The sequence below is a fragment of the Molothrus ater genome, chromosome 3 (assembly GCF_012460135.2).
Source record: "Molothrus ater isolate BHLD 08-10-18 breed brown headed cowbird chromosome 3, BPBGC_Mater_1.1, whole genome shotgun sequence".
In the NCBI taxonomy this organism is placed as follows: domain Eukaryota; kingdom Metazoa; phylum Chordata; class Aves; order Passeriformes; family Icteridae; genus Molothrus; species Molothrus ater.
In genome coordinates, this window is record NC_050480.2 from 107,086,064 (window position 1) to 107,107,408 (window position 21,345).

At 38.9% G+C, this 21,345-nt stretch overlaps 1 protein-coding gene across 1 annotated transcript in view; it reads right to left on the reverse strand.

Annotated features, from left to right (window-relative positions):
- Positions 1 to 21,345, reverse strand: part of PREP (prolyl endopeptidase) — an 86,568-nt gene that overhangs the window by 42,932 nt on the left and 22,291 nt on the right. The window contains exon 8 of the mRNA XM_036380008.2: positions 5,720 to 5,911. Within this exon, the coding sequence (XP_036235901.2) occupies positions 5,720 to 5,911 (192 nt within the window). The remainder of the gene's footprint in view (positions 1 to 5,719; positions 5,912 to 21,345) is intronic.

The window sequence follows — 21,345 nt, forward strand, 5'->3', positions numbered from 1 at the left end:
AGATTCAATTGCTCAGGAGAAAGGCTGCTGGCTTATGTGGGGATTTCTGTTACTAAGGAACTTGCCTAGGAAGCAGCAGTATCAACTCTCCATCACCTCTTTGGTTTACAAATTAGATGCTCTCAGGTGGAGATAACAGATGAGAAGCCAATGCAAAATGTTTTTAAGACATTCCATGAAATTTAGGAACACAGCTTCTGAGTACAGTACCTGTATTATAACTGGGTTTGGTGCATTGCTAACTGCCTCCAAAACTTACAGTAATGGCAGCTACAAAGAAACGCAAAAATCAAAATAGAGCAAAACATTGAACCAGACTTGAAAGACCAGAAGTAAAAGAAGACACTAAGAACCAACACTTATATACACAGCAAGCTAAAACAATACTGAATTATTAACAAGAGCTATTTTTTGACTGCAAGCTCTAAGCTGAGTCTCTGTTATTCCCATGCTCAGCACTGAGAACCACAGATACTGTTGGGTGCATTGCATTAGCAGCCAACGTTTTGGTTTTGCTCGTGCAGTGCAGGATGCATCCTGCATGCCTCTGTATTTCCTAGAAACTTTTAAGACTGTGTGACTTCGAATCTCCTGTCTAAGCCTGACACCATTGCTGTAGGCACCCTTTATAGACAAATGGGGAGAAGAAATAAGCACCTTTAGAGTGCAAATGAACCATTTATTTTGGATACCCCATTCTGGGATACTGTGAGTTGCTTGCTGAGCACTTTCATATACACAAGTGATGGTTTTTAAAAACCTAACTATCCAAAACCTCTCCAATGTATAGGTCAATTTATGTTCAGTTAATACCAATGAACAGAGCAGTTACTCTCTGGGATACACCTAAATTTATCAACCTACCGACTTCCAACATCCATCAGGCACAGGATTTATACTTCTACACAATAAACACTAAGAGGTTGCCTTCTCCAACCTGAGCATCTTGCTTCAGGCATCAGAGAGAGATGAACATAGTTGGAGGCAGTCCTAAGTAGTGAAAGCAGGTGTGAAGAGTTATCCTTGGTACTGGCCAGTTCTCTCTGAAGAGTACAGTGACCACTTTGGTGAGGATAATATGTTACATACAATTCTTCAATAGCTAAATTTGAGCTAGAGGAGATATAATTCTTAACAAGGCCTAGAAAACTGAGCTCAACTGTGTCGAGAACTTCTAGTTCAACCTTCCAGAAATTCACATACTGCTACTTTCCAAAAACTCTTTTTAAAATTTTGACAGCTGTCACTAATCACAAAGCTGCTAGCTGCAATGCTGCTATGAACAATTTTTTGAAACTGTTTCAGTGAAAAAAGGGGTTGAATCCTCACACTAAACATCTGTGCCACTAACCTTAGTGACTTAAAACAGTTTTGACCTTTCCTTTCTGCAGCACTACCACGGCATGTTAAGTGTCTGAATGTACAAACATGCTTTGACAGATGCAGGCTGAAATGCTGATGGAGAACAGCCCACACTAGAGGAGCCAAGCAGCCACAGAGCTTCAGCAGGAATTGCTGAGTTACTCGATAAGGCTGTGCTTATGTGTCCACTCAACACATATATTGTTGAGTGAGAATAATTAATGTATTGCAATGGATGCCAAATCTGTAGCTGCAAGACAGACCTGGAATGTCATGGTGGTTTTTTTGGTCATCACAGACAGTGACCAAAAACTTCAGTATCTCTGCAGATTAACAGATACCAATGCTGACCTCAACTACAATGACCTGTAACCATTACTCAAGGCTACTTACAATTAAACTTGCAGGTAAAGCATGAGCAATTTACAGAATAAAACATGAATAATTCTGAAATGTGTAGGTAAATGTTGACAAGCCCTCACAATATAAAGCATGTATCTTCTCACTGAGACCCCATCCTCAGTGGCAGCCTGCTATGTTAAAGTTAATGGGAAAGCTTCAACCAATTTCGACAAGTCAAGGATTTGGTGCTCCTTCCAGACTTTCCCTCCTGGCTTCACTATGGTACTAAAACACGAATTTCAGCTGCAGTAACTCCCCTCCCCATCTCCCACACATTTATGAATTAGTTAGCAGGTTAAAGGTATAAAGAAAAATACTATTTTCCACTTGGGAATTGTAGCTGAGGCAAGGGAAGCATTTTACTTGCACTGAGTTTAGGTGTGCAGATGTGTACAAGGTACAGGGAGCACTGCTAGCTTTGCCTCTGCTTGTTAAATGGCCAACTGAGATTCAAGGAACTGTTCAAGATCCTCTCCTCATCTACAACACATTCAGGAATTTGTCTTATTCCTCAGCTCTCCTTACACAGGAGAGCTATTTTGTTTTTCATTGCCAGAGGGAAAGGGCTGGAAAGTAACTGCTGCCCTCCAGTTGCCCTGCTCTAGCAGTACTGAGCATCCTGGGTGCAATGAGGGGTGCCACAGTTCTCAAAATAAATCATTTAACCTTCTAAACCCAGCAGGTCTATCCTGTGCCTTAGAACTAGGGTTGCAGGTCTGTTACTGTCAGTCTGCATTTATAGTGTCATAGCTGCCTTTCAATTCTTGCAGCTATGTGGTCATTTAAAGCACAAGTTCAATGTCAGATGTGAATCTCTCCTGTGGTTTGATTTCAGACTCCCTGAAAATTAAAACTAACACTTGATAAACAAACTCCAAAGGGAAGGAAATTAGCCTCATCACACTACAATATGCTCTGAGGTGCCCTCTTCAATTTCCTTTCAAAATAGCTGTCATTTATTTCTTCCCCTCAGCTCACAGAGTAGAGATCTAAATTTACCTCATCCCTGTGTAAAATCCCTGCTGACAGTTGTAAAATGAAGTGCATGTACAACTTCACTGCAGCAACATGCTTGATTTTTCCCCTTATTTCCCAAATTATCTCACTTATAAACAGTTCTTGAAAAAGAAAGGGTCAAAGCCAATAGAAAAGTCTATCTTAAAGAATGTGTTGAGGAAACCAAATGACATTCACACCATCATATAGGCATGTGTCTTTATTTCTTGGTTAGATTGTATTAGCTGTAGCATCTTTCTACGAATACAATAACACTTTGTGGAACATCTCTTTATGCCAGTCATGGACACTGGTAGAGATTCTTAATTCTCAATCATGAATTTATTATTTGTCAATAAATCTATTTCTGTAACTGCAGCTTTCATGAAATTGAATCTAAGTTAAGATGCAGAAATGAATAGGCTATGTCTTCCAGGTAGGTCATACCAGAGCAGGATCCATATATCCCAATAAAACAGATTTGTGACCTAGGGTATCGCTAATTATAATGCTTGTGAAGAAATACTAATACAGCTAAATTACATCTTGTTAAAGTCACTCCCACACATAAGTAAAAAGCAGTAATACCCATTTACCCTCTGAATCACTGCTGCCTTAGCTTTTGCAGAAGGAGCTTCATTACACTGTCATCTCTTTATCAACCAAATCAAAGTCACTTGACTCCAAGGTTTCCAAGAACGAATTATTAACTGTCATCGCTACAATTATGTCTTCCTTAAGAAAACTTGTAATGATTAAAAGAGCCTGACATGGAGACTGGCTTGCTTGCTCGCTATATCAAGTGAAGGAGTGAAGTTTTTTATTTATTCAGGACTACAACTTCTTGAACATGATAGAACTCCTATATCTTGATGCTAAGATAAAACATTAATCTGCAAGTGTCTGTAACAAAGAAGCAACTGAAGAATTTAAATTTACTTTTCTGTAAGATCTACTATAGATTTATTAAGATCTACTTAAAACTCAGACTCTTGCATTTGTTACTTCAATCCAATTTCTTTACATATTGCCCCAAAAAGCTATAGAGGGAAGTAGACATATGATTGCCTGTTCTGGCTTCACATTCAATGACAGTAAAAGATAAATGACACACAACATATTCCTGAAAGTCACCCTGATGGCTTTATATGACAGATTATGTTTGCTTTCAACTATTTAAGAGCTGAATGCCTGTTGGGTTTACAGTCTAAAGGCCAGTGTCCTCAGCAAACGCATTCATCTGAGCTTTCAGCTTTTTTAGTGCAGTTCTTGTTAATTCTGTACTGTCAAGGCTGTCATGTATAAGCCATTAAATGAATGTTGCATGCATTAATTTTTTTTTTGTTTGTGCATGAACATGAACTCATCACGACTCTGCCTTTAGAATGAAACCAAAATGGAGTTGAGCCAAATACCACCGTGTAGGAAAGAGCAGATCTGGCATTTATCTTACTGGAAGGAATAGATAATCAGTGCTTACAGAGCCGCTGGTCAAAGCTCCTTTGGCTGCCTAGACCACTCTCCATGTAAATCCACACATGGCAACCACATTTCATGTCAGTCACAGGTTCCTATCCCATTCTGTTTATACACTCACCACATCAATTCTTCAATTTGGTCCCACTTTATAAACTGCTGTCCCTCATAACTTAAGCATGGCTGAACACACTGCCAGTGAATTTGCACATGACCAAAATAAAGACTTGGAAGCAATTTTTCACTTACATCTATTACAAATTCTCTGCTTAGGACTTGAAACATATTTCATTTAAGATGTAGGTTGCTCCTGATTCAAATAGTTCCCAATCTTAAGAAAAGATTTGTGGCTCACCAAACTCTAATTTGCTACATTTCCATTCACTAAAATTCTCTCAACATTCTAGACCCCAGTCATTTGCAACATCACTACAATTCTGGATATGTTTAGAATAAACATTTATGTCACACTGGGGACATCTAGTCTGGGGCAGAAATCACACAGGACACATTGTGAACTGCAGAGAGAAATAAAGATTTTTTTAAGTGACAAAAGCCTTATGCTCACTTTGAAATGTAGTAAAATAGGTGTGTCTCAGTGAGGAAAGACAGAAGGTACACTATATGTACATATGAAATCAGATACACAAAGAGAATTCTACTCATTCTACAAAGCAGCTCTTCACTGGAAAAGTAGCAAACATGAAGGAATTTGTACAAAAATTGATTAATAAGAAATTCAGAGTATTTTTCAATAACTAATTTGCTAGTCAGATAAATCATAATTATACCTTGTACTGTATGGAGAGCAAACTACATAAATGTACACGAGGTATCTGTCAAAATCAGGTTCTTCTGCATTATCTGAAACTAATTCTAAGCTTTCACAGAACTTTCTGCAAAATGATAGGATTAAAAAATACACCTTTATTTTGATTATATCAAAACCAAACCTTCATGTTTTGAACTTACTTCTATACTTTAAGAATTCCATGCCCTTACACTTTCCTGAGGCTTTTTTTTTTCAAGTATTGTTTACTCCTCTTATTCCAGGAACAAAAGAAATCCTGTCTCAAATTCTGACCAATTCTGTTCAAAGCATGCTGCAGTACTGCCAGATTTGCTCTTTCCCTTCTTTCTGCTTACAAAGTCCCTCTTGTTGTAATCACTGACTATCTAGTAAGCATTTATTTCACTGACATGAAGCAGGAAAATACTTTCCCCTCATTTCCTACAAACACCAAATTAAAACAAGGACAGATGAAGCAACTTCACTAGGGCCACACAGGACGTTGGAGAGAGAGAGAAAGAGATGTTCTGAATCGCTTGTATCTCAGCAAGTCTTTTAAATTGCAAATCCTAACCAAAGTTTAAACACAGAAAAAAAGCAAGAGGGTCTGTAAAAGATCATTCAACAGACTAATTACTGAATTAATTTGGAAAAAGCAGAACCTAATGTCTTTAACTTGACATGAACTCTTACCTAGAACATCTTTTTCATGTTCAGGGACGAGAACTTTCCATTTGGATTCCTCTGGATCACTGAAGTCAATGTTGATTAACCGATAATTTGGAGAGTGGCGGTTTGTCTTGAAAGTGAACACTGTTCCTTCATTGGTCACATACTCGTACTCAGCCTCAAAGTTATCTATCAGCTTCACCCACTGAAGGATTCCTGTCAGATCAAACACAGAATGTCAATTACTCAAACAAAACCTTCCAACGACGGAGGGCAAGGCCTCCCTGACAATTGCTGTGGGCTCTTTCTTGAACAATGGTGGCGACCAGAAGCAGTACAGTTAGGGAAAGGCCAGAATGTGTACCAGGTATTAAGGACTTCCAAAGACTGCTCCAGATCAATAGGCTGCAGTGGAAAAATGCCAGGTCACAGATGTGTTAAGATGACTGGTTTGGAGGATTTCTAGCAAAATACTGACAGAATTATGGCTTATGTTTCACCACTTTCCTAAGGGGCTTCTGGAGAGCTCAGATGTTTGCCAAGCAATGCTCCTACCACAGTGGCTGCTGTGAAGCCAATGCCACAGAGCACATCAGGTTCAAGGGAGTTCACAAGTGCCCCCTTCCACAGTCTTAGAATGAAGGGCTGCAGCTGAGTTGAAAGACTGCACTAAGCTTTCAAGTGCACTTTTATTTTTAACAGCTTTTCTAAAATTACTATTTAATTATAAAGAAATGTTTGGGGATTTTAGTTCCTGCAAAAAAATTTACTTTGAATGGAAAGTTTTCCATTCTCCTTAAAAGCCCAGAACTTCCCGCAGAATAGAAATGATGCTATTGGAACGAGTACAATAAACTTCAACATGAGGAATTTCTCTTTCAACTCAGGAACAACATTCCTGAAATGCTGTTCTGCAGAAATTTGTCACCATCAAAGGACAACTACATTTAGGAAAAACATATGGGTTTCTGAAGAAAGAAACTGCATTCTGCCTATCAATCTCTTAGAATACCACACTCACTAAAAGAAGCAGACTTCTCTCAAAAATGAATTGCCTCAGTTTCAGACTGTGGTACAGAGTGGGTAGTATTGACTCAACCTGAAGATGGGATTTTAAGAATCCACTGCTTTTTATTCACATTTTCCTGTTTTGCAATAGGTTGAGAGGCTAGTAGGAAGAAAAAGCAGCAAGGTTAGGTAAGATATGTGATGTATTTGCTATATGTACAACTCAGCTATCATCCAAACTTACTATTGGCAAGCATCATACATTAGCTATGCTGAAAAATCAGAATCCTTATTGAGATGTGAAACTAAAGCTCTTATATCTTAAAATAACATTTAGTGCACTGTCTGCTCCTTTCCTAAAGCTACAGGTTGGGTTTTTGCTTTTAAGTATAAAGAAATAAACTGTTCATAAATCTGTTTGTGAAACTCTGTAATGCAGTGTTTGTATCAATAAAAAAAGCATTTCAGCTTATTTTATAATATTAAAAACTGAGCAAGGAGATCATAGCCAAGCTGTAATTACTGTAAATTAAAAAAAAAAGAAAAGAATAATTGAGGAAGCAGTGAGATGACCTAGGTCATTTTAAACCCATTAGATGTAATAACAGAGTATAGTCACGGCCTGGTACATTCATAAAGTTTGTATCTCTTAATTGCCATTTTGGTTTAAAGGAAACTTCCCTGTCTCTTCATGCAAAGTGATTAAATTCCACTTTGTGTACTGCTGTAGTATGGACTTTCCACACAATCCAGTCAATTTAGTATCCTGAGTGAATACACTGCCCCTTAAATTTGATTTTTATTGAGATCCAAAGTTTAGCCCTTCCCAAGAGATTTCATGTTGAAGAAAAATCCTGCTAAGTCACTGCAGTTGCTGTGAGTTCCACAGAAAAAACCTGCTTTGATGCCCAGTAAAAACAAAGCAAATCCATCCTGCAGCAAACCCTAATAAACACCATGAAAACATTTCAAGATCCCAAGTCACATGGCATTTTAGTAAATAAAAACTTTAACTGCAGAGTAACACCATAACAATACTGGTATCTGACAGAATGAAACCATCATACCTGAAGTACAAGACTTCATAAAAAGAAATTTCCAGGCTGTTGAAAAAACACACTTTTTTAATGGCAAATGTGAACAATAGTTGTAGTCTCCATGAGTGCAACAGAACTTGGATTCCATGAAAAAAAGGACAATAATGTGACACTAGGGATTTACATTGCTTCCTTGCAACTCATTCATCCACTCCCAAATGAGCAGCTAGTAAATAAGTGAGAGGGTTGATGCTCTGCAGGGGTACACTTAGTTGTCATTATACAAAAACAAGAGCATCCATCTTAGTAAAGTGGCTTTTATGTAGTCCTTAGAAGACAAATATTGCAGTTGAATTACCTCTTAACCACTATCTTACTGAAGTGGTTAAATACACCAACATCTAATCCAGGATCAGAGGCAACTAGAGGCAGCCCTTACATCAGACACATCATTGCTGCACAGGGCATGTGCCACAGTTCTCGGTGAGAGGAACAAATCCTTCGCAATGACACAGGTATCAGCCATAACAGGATGCTTCTTCATGCTTGGTTGCAGGTGACCTAGCTGTGGCTGTGACTGAAAGGGACATTCTAGCATTGCTTCAGATCCTCCTGCTTAGCCTTCTCCTTTGGGCTAGAAATAACCTGATGACAAACACAGGCACTAACATGGCTGAAAAGTGATGGGGACAGAAATCATTTCTCCCCAGGTCATGCCAGTGGTAACACAAAGAAGGGACAGGCCCATACTACAGCCCACTAGAATGGCACTGCCCCCATGTCAAGAACTCTGGCCTTGCCCCTCAGTAACAAAAGAACAGTATGTCTGTAAGTTATCACTTCAAAAAGTACTTGAAAAACAAGGTGAAGGACAGACATTCAGTCCATTCTTCATAAAAAGGAGAGAAGAGTTGAAGAACTGGATCTTGATAAGGCATTCAAACGTTTAACCACCAGCCCACTGAGAACATGTGTCTTTGAGAAGAATCACTGAGAAGTGGCATTTGGATAGTCTAAGGCTACTCTTAACACCTGAAATGCTGAAGACTTCAGTTTAATCCACATAAGCACACAATGAGATAGATTTATTATATACAGGAAAAGCATCACAGTTTCCTGTACACTGCTGCTATACCCTAAATCTTTATCCTGCCAGTCCTTCTATTAAAATACATTGCTGAAAAGATACAGATGGTTTTGCCTGTATGTTTTATACCAATCAGTTATTCATCATCACATAAGTGCATTACAATAGGAACTGCAGGTAGAATTCAGTAGACACTAAAGCCATGCCACACAACAGAAAATCATAATCCTACAGAGCTAGGCTTCTGCAAAAAACAAAAGCCACATTCAGTGTTACAGACAGAATTTTTAAACTAAGTTCTTGATCCATAGAAGATCAAAAGAGAAATTTTTTCAGTAAGCATCACAGAATAAACCCTCAATCTTGTACTGGCCTTGAACATAGTAAAATATTCCATGGTCTGCTGAGAGCTCCGGGTGATGAAGCAGGTCTGTGAATGACAACAACTACAGGAGAAGGAAAAGATAATTTGAACAAATTGGTCAGAGCATGAATTATCACAAGGTCTTGTTACCAACCCTCTTTATACAGAAAGGAGTAGCTGAGAGTCTCTGTCAATCACTTCACAAAATGTTCTTGATACTTCTGTATTTCATCTTTCACAGAAAGGCCAAACAATCAATTAATGGCAAATAACCTCCTGCCTGTGCCTACTGGAGAGACAGGGTTTAATGTTAGGGCTATCTGATACTGGGAAAAAAAGTTTTCAAAAGGCAAACACTTGCATTTGGCTTTTTTCATGTGCTCTAACAGTCAAAATTATCAGGTGAAGATATAAATGCTCATCTCCATAAATCCCATTCTGTCTCGTCATTTTTTGCAAGACAGCTTTTCTACAAATGGGGCAGTGCTGAGAAAGCTCAGGAAATGAACCAGGAGGCTTGGCTCATAACAGCAGGACAGGTTTTCTAACCCAAAGAATGATACCACATTTTATTACAGTACACACATTAAGTAAATAAATTTCTACCTACAGAAAGATCATGATTTTTTAACTCCTAGATTTTCATAGAATCACAGAATGGTTTGGGTTGGAAGGGATCTTAAAAGCCATCTGGTTCCAACCACCCTGCCATGGGGATAGGGTCATGTTCCATTAGACCAGGTGCTTAAAGCCCTGTCCAACCCAGGTTTGAAAACCCCCAGGGATGGGGCATCCACCTCTCTAGGCAGCCTTTTACAGCGTTTCACAGTGCTAATCCACAGTAGGTTTTACATTCAGTAGAAGACAGATAATCTCATGGTGTACAGCATCCATCAGATTGGAAGAGACTATTTCAGGGCCCCTGTGGCATGTTCATAACATATTCTGGGAACTGAATGGCAGAGTCCTTCACTCAGACATCTACTTCCACATCAAAATCTAATTTCTTCTTGAATCATGCAAGACTCAGCTTGCTCCCAAGCCCCTGCTCTGAGCAAGGCAGCTAGGGAAAAGAACTCAAGGTTTTTTCCCTCTTTTTTCTTCAAAGACACAAATATTTAATTGTCTCACTTTGATCTCCAAAGGCCAGAGATATTTTCAAACAATTTGGACTTTCTTTAAAAGCAAGATCTCTCTATGTCTTGGGACCTGACTTCACCTATAAACATCTGAGGGAGGAAATACTGTAAAGGAGATATTAAGATGTTCTTAAAGGAATGCAACTTTTGTATTTGTATTGAGAGGGTACAACTCATCTTGCAGATGATGGATGACAGCTACTCAATGATCATGGAAAGTTAATGTATTTGCCATCTAAAATATAAATAAATGGAAGGGAGCAATCTTCATTCCTTTGAGTTAAAAAGTTCAGACGTGTCAAGTTATATTCAAAGATTAATCCAGAAGAAAGAAATCAAGCACTTTTATGAACAGACATTTCTCAATCACCTTCAAGGCTCCAATTTTACTTCCACTGGGATAATCACTCAAAAGACAGGAGAAGAGAATAGATGATTGATTTTGAGAGAGTTATAGCTCATGCCCTCAGACAGCAGAACACAGCAACTGAAAAGCAGGCATCAAAGCTAATCTCTCTCCTTCACACTACACTTTCTCTAATACAAACAGATGAAAGCACAAATACCTCATCTAAAAAATAACTTCATTATGAATACTATTTACCCTGGTGGTGTTCAAAGCCAGTTTGAATAAAGCTTTGAGTAACCTGGTCTAAAGGGAGCTGCCCCTGCCTATGGCAGGTAGGGTTGGGACTGATGATCTTTAAGGTCCATTCCAACCCCTCAACATTCTATGATTCAGTGATTTAGAAATGTAATGTCCAGGCAGAGAGCAGCAACATGAAGATGTCCTTGCTCAAATTAGCAGCAAGCTATTTAATTTCATAGAATAGCTTGCATTTGAAAGGTCCTTTAAAGTCATCCATGCCAATCCCCATGCAATGAGCAGAGACATCTTCAACTAGATCCAGTTGCTCAAAGCTCCATCCCACCTGAATTTAAATGTTTTCAGGAATGGGGCATCCATCACCTCTTTGTGATGTGGCAACCTGTTCAAATGTTTTAACACATTCCTTGTAAAAATCTCCTTTCTTTTGTCTAACCTAAACCCTTTTTAAAGCTTAAAGCCATTACTATTTTTTGTATGGGAACAAGGCCTGCTAAAAGTTTGTCCCCGCCCTTCTTACAGACTCCCTTGAAGTTGTGAGGCAGCAGCAAGGTTTCCCTGAAGCCTTCTCTTCTCCAGGCTGAACAACCACAGCTCTTTCAGCCTTTCCTCATAGGAGAGGTGCTCCAGTCTTTTGATCTTCATCGTGGTCCTCCTCTGGGCCCACTCCAAGAGGTCAATGTCCTCTCTGTGCTGGGGTCCCCAGAGCTGGATGCAGTGTTCCAGATGTCTCATGAGAGCACAGCTGAGGCACAGAAACCCCTCCCTCATCCTGCTGCCCTTGCTGCTTTGGATGCAGCCTAGCATACAACTGGCTATCTGGGCTGTGAGTGCACATTGCTGGGTCATGTCCAGCCTCTCATCCACCAACACCAAGTCCTTCTCAGACCCAGCAGGGGCTGCTCTCAACCCCTTCATCCTGCAGCTTGCCTTGATAAAGGGGGTTATCCCAACACAGGTGCAGCACCTTGCACTTGACCTGATGGAACTTCATGAGGTTCCCATGAGTCCATTCCTTGAGCTTGTCCAGATCCATCTGTACAATATCCTGTCCTTCAGGAACGAAGCACACTCAGCTTGGTGAGGTCTGCAGGCTGGCTGAAGGTGCACTCGATCCCATTGCTGTCCAGCACTGCTCCCACTCTGGGACCCCTGAGCACCCATTGGACCAGAGACACTCATCACCCCTGACCATTGGGACACTGAGCTGTTGACCCTTGGGATGTGATCATCCACAAATACCTCATCCACCCCAAAATCCACCCATCAAAGTCCTATCTTTCCAATTTAGAGATAATATGGTAGGAGATCACATCAAAGGTCTTACAGAAATTCAAATAGATGACACCCTGTAGTGCTTTTTTTGTCCCTAATTTTATTTATTTTTACTGCCAATAATTTCCCTCCAAAAATAAATACACATAAAGTATGTATTTATACCTATATTTATGCATAATAAATTAAAAAAATACAGTGAAAGCAAAACTCTAAAATTGACATTTAAGGGATATGAAATGTTTTTCTTAAACACTCATTGATCCTTCCACAAATTTTTCAAGACAACTAATTTATTTCTCCCCATTTGTTAGGATACAAGAGCCTTGTTTTGATACTCATTTTTAAAACTTTTTTTTTAAAGTTACTTCAATCACAGAAAAGTTTTTCAAAACATGGAAGAGTATTCTTCCTCTCACCACATTCCACTTTCTAGCTGATGTCTACTGTCTCTTGTTCATTTTCATTACAAAGGTTTTGACCCACTATTTCAGGCTACACAGCACATACTGACTCATCCCTTTGATGTTACTGTATATAGCATTGTTCATTGCTTATTTATTTATTAAGAGAGCCCGATAAATTGCAATACTAAACTAAAACACAAAAGGCCAAACAAGCCTTTTTTCAACACTGAAGTGGACAAACATTAACTTTTTCCACCTGCCCTCAAGTCATATACATGCTTTTTTAGTGTGGGGGAAAAAAAGCCCAGCATTCTAAACACAGAAAGAAAATTTTAAAAAAATTCTGACTGATAGCCTTGCTCTTAAATTCTTTCTTGCAACCCTTCCCTGCCAGTCTAACACAAAGCAATTCCAGCTGACAATGACTAAGCAATTCCAGCTGAAAATGAATAAGCTGTGAACTTCTGTGTTTGCTCCATTTTTATCACATCTTTTCAAGCCAGTGGTTCTCAAGTATTTTTCTAGCTCCTATTCCTGTACATGTGTCCTCTCACCACCTCACACTGTTCCCACCAGACACAAACCACCAACCTCCAAGCAGCCCAGGACCCAAGCACAAGAGCCCCTATCACTGTTCTCTCTCCAGAAAACTCCTGTACCTCCTATTTAAAACAAATCTGTGTTTAGCTTCCTTTCCAATCCAACAACTCAGGTGTGCTTTCCAATTAGCCAACCCTCTCAGCTTTTTGCATTCCAGAAATCACTGCAGGTTTTCATTAAGGCTATGTTTCTACACACCCAAAGGCTATGAGAAGAGCCACCTCTTCTGCTCCCCGTGCTGGTTTATATCCCTTCTTTTTTCCCCTCTGCACTCATGCTTCAGGTCCCCTAGGAAGAGCAAAGTGGGGCTCTGGCCAGAGTTCTGAGTCAGTAACTCATAAAACAGTTCTATAGTGTTCACAAGAGGATCCTGATTTTTTCATTAGGCTTCCCAGCTGCGACCACAATACAAAATAAAGAAAAAGGTCAATACCAAGGACAACTTCAAGAAGACCAATAGACTAGGTCACGCTGGTCTATGTTCATAGCCAAGGGTGATTAAACAGCTTTCATTTATTTCTTGTTTCACACCAACAGATTGGTGCTAAATTCCTTCTTCGTAGCACCAAATCACATATTCAAAAGAGTAAAGAGTCAAGGCTGACAATCTAATAAAAAAGAAACAAACAATCTCATTTCTCAAGAAAAGGGAAAAACAAAATTATTACCAGGCACAGGAGCATGAAGAGACATGCTACATAAATAACTGCACTGTTTTTGTGGTTTGTTTGGTGGTTTTTTTGGTTGGTTGGATGTTTTGGTTTTTGGGATTTTTTTTTGGTAAGGTGTACAACAAAGTTTGCTAATTAATAATTGCTTGATTACTGTGTATCCAGCTGTTTGGCTACTATGAGGCATTTTCAGGTATATCAAGAACAGTTAAGCAAAGTGATTATTGAAAGAAGTTTTCTTGTTTGACTGGTTCAACAACAAACAAACCTGAGTGCTGTCTGTCTTGTGGAAGCCAAGTTTGATAAAATAACTACCAAAAATTGTGTCTTACAGTGCTCAGCTACTGGATAAATATGTGGGTTTTTTAAGAAATACTTAGCATTAGATCACTTTTAACTGTTTGTTACAGGAGCCAAGAGTTGAAAAGCCTATGAGCAGCTTAGCAAGGTAAGTAGGGAAATCTGGAGTACTGAATGAGGGAATAACCTTCTGGTCATGAACCCACAGTGCTGTCCTTCCTGACCCAGCAGGCACTGCACCCCTGCTACTGATTCATAAGGCAAAATTAAACTTTATCAGTTGGCAGACAGAGTGGTCAAATCCAGACAAAAATCCCATAATTTTGTCCCTGATCTTTCTAAACCTCACCCCACAAGGAACTAAAGAGGAAGAACAAAGCACAAAGGGAAGAGTTATCCATATCCACAGTTACTTGAAACAGAGTACAGCAAGGGAGTTACCCCAAAAGCTTAAAGAGCAGCCAGCTGTCTGCTCCCAGGGGGTCTTCTTACAGCACTGTCTTGCCACAATACTGTGAATTATGACCTCAGGTCTTGAGAAATAGAGTATTTGTAAAATACTGATATGAGATAAAAATATTTTTAAAGGTGTGTTTGGTTAAGTTAGTTGTAAATATAAAATTCCAATTGGTAAACCTGGTCATTTCTAACACAAAGAGCTTTGTCACAAAAACTGGACTGGGTTACTCTGGTGGGTTTCACAAAACTCCTATGGTAGTAGGGGAGGAAGGGAAACAATATCTCCCCAAATCTCTTATCTTTTCAGACTAATTTAAAATCTCCATTAAATGAAGCTATTACATATTTGTCATAGCTTACTTAGCACAGTGATTTTCTATTCTAAAAAGGAGCATTCTTGGCACAAGTAGCTCACAATGGCCTCCTTAAAAACCTGAACATTTGAAGAGGAAAATGACTCAGTCTGTATACAGTAGAAACCCTGTGAAGAGGGGGAAGGAAAGCATGAAGAACATTTTAGCTAATCTGGGAGACAGAAAAGATGCTCAGATGCTTCCTGTACCATTCATGGAAAGAAACAGAAACACTGTTGTGTAGATTATCTTCTGAGGACAACAATCTGACAAGGAATATCACAGGAGACTGCACGGCCAATTTGATTGGTCTACAGCTGTTGACAAAAATATCGTGACACAGTAAAGGGGGAAGATTATTGATGCACCTAAATTTTTAGATGCAGAAATAGACAAGTTGAATCCTTTTAAGTCTCCTGAACATTTAGAAATAGTCTACTCTCATTTATTAGATGTGATCTCCATTCAGCGACTAAGATGATTTCCCACACAACACAGGACAAGTTAACATCTGTTGACTCACAGCCTGAGAAATGCATCAACAATCTATGAATGCACAGGACACAACTTCCTTCAGTACAACAAAACTAATATAATGTTCTCTCTTCCAGAGAGTCTTTGATGACATCATTATCATCTCACTTATTATTTAAAATATGCAAAAAGAAGCAACAACTCATGCTGTGCAGGAAGGTAATGAAATGCATTAACTCAAGATTACTAAAGCAATAATTAAGTGGCAAATATCGGACAAACCATGTTTCATAAAAAGATAAATTGTGAGAAAGTTAAACCAGAGGTTTCCTCTTCCTCAAAGCAATTTACTTTAGATTGTTAGCAAAATCATTCTGTTGTATCTCTTGATGATTCTTGTGGAACAATCCCTTTTAGTGTCTTGGATTGAAAAGGTGCAAGTTTACTTTTTTATTTGTATTGTCTAGACAGACAGCAAAAATGGGACAGGCATGTAATTGAGCATAAATATAGAAGAAGTTCACAATTTAAGAAGGCAAAAAAAAAGGGTTGTACAGCTTTGCTTTATCAACTGAATGAGCTTATCTGGTTGGATTAAGATTTTCAAAACAGCCACAAACTGTTGAGTTTAATTTGAAATTTAAAAAGGAAATATTTTCTTGCTATAAAAACGTGCCATATATAAATAAGAGTAAAAATGGAAGATTACACGTTCCTTTCACCTACTGGGGAAAGAAATATCTGAGATCCTGCAAGCTTGTTATGGGCTATATTGTGTTGCTTGATGAATCCCACAGTAGCTGACTCACCCCGAATTCACAGCCATCTTCCAAGTTCTAGTTGGCAGATATTTATTAACCACTTTTTATTTCCACACATGAAACACACTGTTTAATTTTGCACTCCTGTTTCTTCTTTCTTTTCCCAAGATGGATACCCCCCCTTTTCAATCTGCTTCCCCACTCTACCCTGCAAATTTAAGCAAAATAATTCAACCAGCTACCGTGCTCTTTGAGGGAAAAGGCCTCTTTTTGTCTCTCAGACAGACAAAATGAACTTTATTCTGAGCAAGAAAAGTCTCCTAACACATGGGTAGAAATATTTTTTAAAAATTGTGCCACATCTCTTACCTACAGTAAGTTAGAAGCAAAGCCCACAAATCAGCTAGCCAACCTTAATTCTAACAATCCTTAAGTAGAGCACATTTACTTATTCTAAACTATGATCTTACAATACAAATAAACTCAGAAGTATGAGAAAGTTGCTGACACCAGACTTGAAATATTTAATGAGCATATAATTTCATGTCCAGCTGTGTGCAGAAGTAGACTAGTTCAGCTAAATCAAACAAGTCCCCAAAAATGAAAATAATGAAAAACTCTATCAATAAAGTCTATAGATGAAAGAGAAGACTTAATTTTTATTTGATCATATGAAATCTGCCACATACCAACCACTATATATCCTGTGCAATGTTGCCAGATTGCATGAAGTTTTCAAAATCTTTTTCTTCAGTCTCAGTGAAATGAGAAAATTATAAAAAACAATCACTGTTTCTAAATAAGCTGTACATCATACTATCAAAAGGATCCAAACTATGAATCACTTCATGGAAACACAAATGGCTTTCACTGAATCCAAGAGCCTCAACTTAGAAACCACAATATTGCTATCGAGTACAAGAAGAGCCAGTACCAGGTAACTAGCCTATAAAATACCTATACAGGAATAGTTTATTATTGTGATTCCTTCATAGTTGAGGGAAGTCCTAATCTTTGTTTTGCTCCATCCAGACAAGGGAAGTCAGGTCTGCCTATTTATCCTCGCTGCTACAGCCAGGATGCTGCTACAGAGTGATACAGTCAGTACATTGAGCACAGGAGCTTCTATGAGCATTGTGTGCCTTTAGTCCATAAATACATACATGTGCATTTATCTTGACCTGCTGCTCAAACAGGACTTAATTCTGATGTATCATAGAAATTAAACAGTATAAAGGACACTTCTATAACCAGCCTCTGTGGGATTTTCAAGGACAAGTCCAAACACTGGAAGTGATATAAGGACCATGGATATAAGAGGTCTATTACAGAAGGAAGGATAAAAAAGAAGAGGGAGACAGAACAACCTAAGTGCAAAATTACTACAAGACTGTTTGTAGTACCAGCTCTGTCCTTTCATTTCTGAGCTACATTCCATATATTAGGTCCTTTCCCTTGATTACTAGCTCTGTTACTTTTTTCCTCGCCATTACAAAACCATAGTCCTGCCTCTTAACAGAACTTTTCCTTGGTCAATTAATTTCAACAATTCAGGAAGCAGTGTAGTCAATATCACTTTAATAAGGTGCTAAAAACAAAAGTAACTAAGAATTCAATTGTCATTTCCAGCTTTCAGTTGCAAAATCAGACTTATTTGCACCTCTGCCTACAGCAAGCATCTCCAGGATGCAAAAGCATTTTGACTGAATTAAGCAGAGCCTCTCCAATATTATTTCACTTTTTCTTTATGGTTACTAAATTGAAGCTTCACTGTAAAATCACTCTGTCCTTAAAACATCATCTATATCAGATGTGTTATCTGCTAGATCCTAGACTACCTATAATATCATCCATTTTCTTTCATTTTTCAGCTTCCCTCATTCCCCCTTTGCCAGTCAGTACAATTTCTGAAATAACCAATACTCACTCAGATAGTCCTGAAACTAGTTCTCTTTTTTCTGACAGCTTCTTCACAAACATCTGTGTCTTAATCAGTTAATTTTCTCCCTCCCCTCAACTTTGTACATTTTTTTCAGATTTCCTGCTTTAATTTTTTCAAGTTGCTTTCAGTTTTGAGGTATTTCTCTTTTCTTTTTCTCCCTTTAATCTTAGAAGCATGTGAGCCACAAGCCACTTTTTGCAACCAGCAAAGGGGTCCAAATCTGTCCAGAGATACTTGTATTTCACATGGACTGAATCATCCTGAGGGAGCACAGGAGAGCAGGAGCCTCAGCTAATGGTCCAAACAGGTACATTCAGTCCATCACCTTATCACACTTACAGTCTGGAGGTGATTCTCACTTTACCTCCAACACAGAATTTGGCAGCAAGAAGAGTCCTTCACTACAGCACAAGGTAAGAAAATTCATTAATCATCTCATCCACTTTAGATCTCAAGCCAGTCAGTGATGTAACAGCTGATGGATGAACATGTGGCTTAGACTAACTTAGCCTTATTATTACATACCCAATAGCCCATTCAAGAAGATGGGTTTACAAATTTAAAACCTAACAGAATTACTCCACTTGTCCACCCTATGGGTCCTTTAAATCATACACCTCCCTATCAGCCAACATTACTTGCCTACAATATTACAATGCATTTCCCTATTTATTTAACACTCTTCCCTGTTAGACTTTATTTCAACTCTGAGAGCACACTTGTCTAACACACTGTGAATTGATCTATGACTTAGAGATGGCACTTCTGAGAAAAATCAGAATAAAAACAGGTTGTTTAAGGAACTCTATAGAAATGTAGCTATGCTTGTAACTGTTCCTTTTAATCCACAGATGGGTTCTGAAACTTCATCATCTCAGGTCACCACAACCTCCCAGTGATGACAAAGCCCTGCTGAACACCATAATGATCCAAATAAACAGATGTACAGGAAGGGTGCATCTTAAAAGTCCTCTTAAGTGAGTACACAGAGTCTTGTATGCAACAAAGAGACACAAGTCTCTGAACACTGGAAACAGCAGAACCTAGTGGTGTATGGGTTTGTATAAAGTCATTTGACATTCTAACTTAATTATATCAAGATTCAGCATAAACAGAGTGTCATCCAAGAATTCACACAGGAGAGAGCTGTTATGAATATCAAAGTTGGAAGACAAATCTTCATTGGCTTTCTTATCTCTGAGAATCCACAAGGGAGAGAACTTTGCCTGAAAGTGGCTCAAGTCTAAGATGATAAAAATTTCTTCTGAAGCATTCTCCACATCTGAGGAATCCATAAGGGTGTCCATTTGAGTGAGTCTTCAAGGTATAACAAGATGAAATTTATGCCACAAGCTTATGGTCTCACGTCTGCCTGGCCAGCTGACCTTGCACACACTCTTGTTAGGCTTGGACCACTGGGACTCCTGCTTTTCCATTACCACTGATTGCATTTGGGAGCCAATGCTTCCAAAAGCAAAGTGGGATTAAGCATCTCTTATTTCCACAGAAAGCAGGCCACAAATAAGGAACAGGAGACATACACATTCTTATCCATACACATCCAAGAGAAAAATCAATGATTTGGCAGCAATTATAGGTTACCCCATTCTGTTGTCCACTGGATTAAGCAAGGCAAAGGGATCCTTGCAGGTTAGACAACCCAGTAAGCAGAGCTTTAAACTAGAAAAAACAGGAGAAAGTGATTTCCTCAACAAGTAAGGAAGACGTGGCTGGGGTAGGCAAGCCAAGGGCCTGGGTGGTAAGAATGAAAGAACACAGCAATCCACAAAACAGAGCTGAAGTGGAGTCTCTCCAAGCATGGCCATGTAAAGAAGGAAGTGCCAGCAGAACAGCCTCATGGAGAAAGCTCTCAAAATTGTACTGAGGAACCAGCACACTTGGGTGCCTGCCTGAACTGTCTCTACACTGATGCACACAACATGGGAACAAACAGGAGGAGTTAGAAGTCCACGTGCAGTTTCTGGACTATGACCTCAATGGGAAAATGGAGACATGGTGGGATAGCTCACAGGAATGCTGTGCTACCAAGGACAGGTAAAGGTTGTTTAGTAAGGATAGGTTGGCAAGGTGAGGAGGTGAGTTCTCTTTTATGTGAAAGAACAGCTGGAGTTTGTGGAGTTCTGCCTTGGGACAGTTCAGGAGATGGTAAGTAGCTCATAGGTTAATCTTAACAGGCAGACTAGCATGGGTACTACTGCAGTGGTAAATACTACTATGTGCTATAGAGCACATAGTAGTCTACTGTATGTAGTAGTACATGCTATCAACTTCCTGAGTAGGAAGAAGTAGATGATGCCTTCTTCAGACAGCTGGAAGATGACTCATGTTCACAGGCCATGCTCCTTACAGTGGAAGTTCTAGCCACTGTGATGCCTTCTGTGTGGAAGGACAATGTAATCTAGGGCTCAAGCAATCTAGAATGGAGCCAAAGAAAGAAAGGTGCCCTGCCTGACCGGGTATGTACAAATAACGAAGAATTGGCTGTGCAATTCTGTGGAAGTTGCTGGCAGCCTTGGCTGATGTTTGGCTGTAGACAAGTCAGTAATAGTGTCCCCTCCTTAGCCTGAAATATGCTGTTAATAAACAAGAGAACAAGTTTCTTGAGATCCAATATTCAACAAAGAGCACCTGCAGTGTTTATTCTGTTTCTGAAGTTTCCGAAGAGAGAAGCTGCAAGAATCAAAAAAGCTAAGTTGTGTTCTATGCAAAACACACATTGAGGAATACCCTTCCATAATCCAATACTCTGGAAATACAAAACTACCAATCAGTAAACCAGCTAACTATGCCAACAATTAACAACAGCCATATGGTGGAAAGTGCCATACTTTCAGCTCACACCATTGTGACTACAAAGCCTAATACACAAAAGCCAAAGGCTACTCCAACTAGAAGGCAAGAAAGAGCATTTCAGGAGAGCACATTTGAAATATGAGTTGATACTTCTACTGTAACAACAATGGTGCTACCAAATCACACTGGAGGATTTTTATTTCCTAGCACTATACATAGAAAAAAAATGTTATCTATAAGTTAGTCACTTTTTGTAAAAAAGTGCTATCAGTGCTTGAAGGGAGATACATGAAATTTTTAAAATACAAAACAAGTTTTTAAATGGAAAAGTATTAGTGGTGTAGAATGAAAT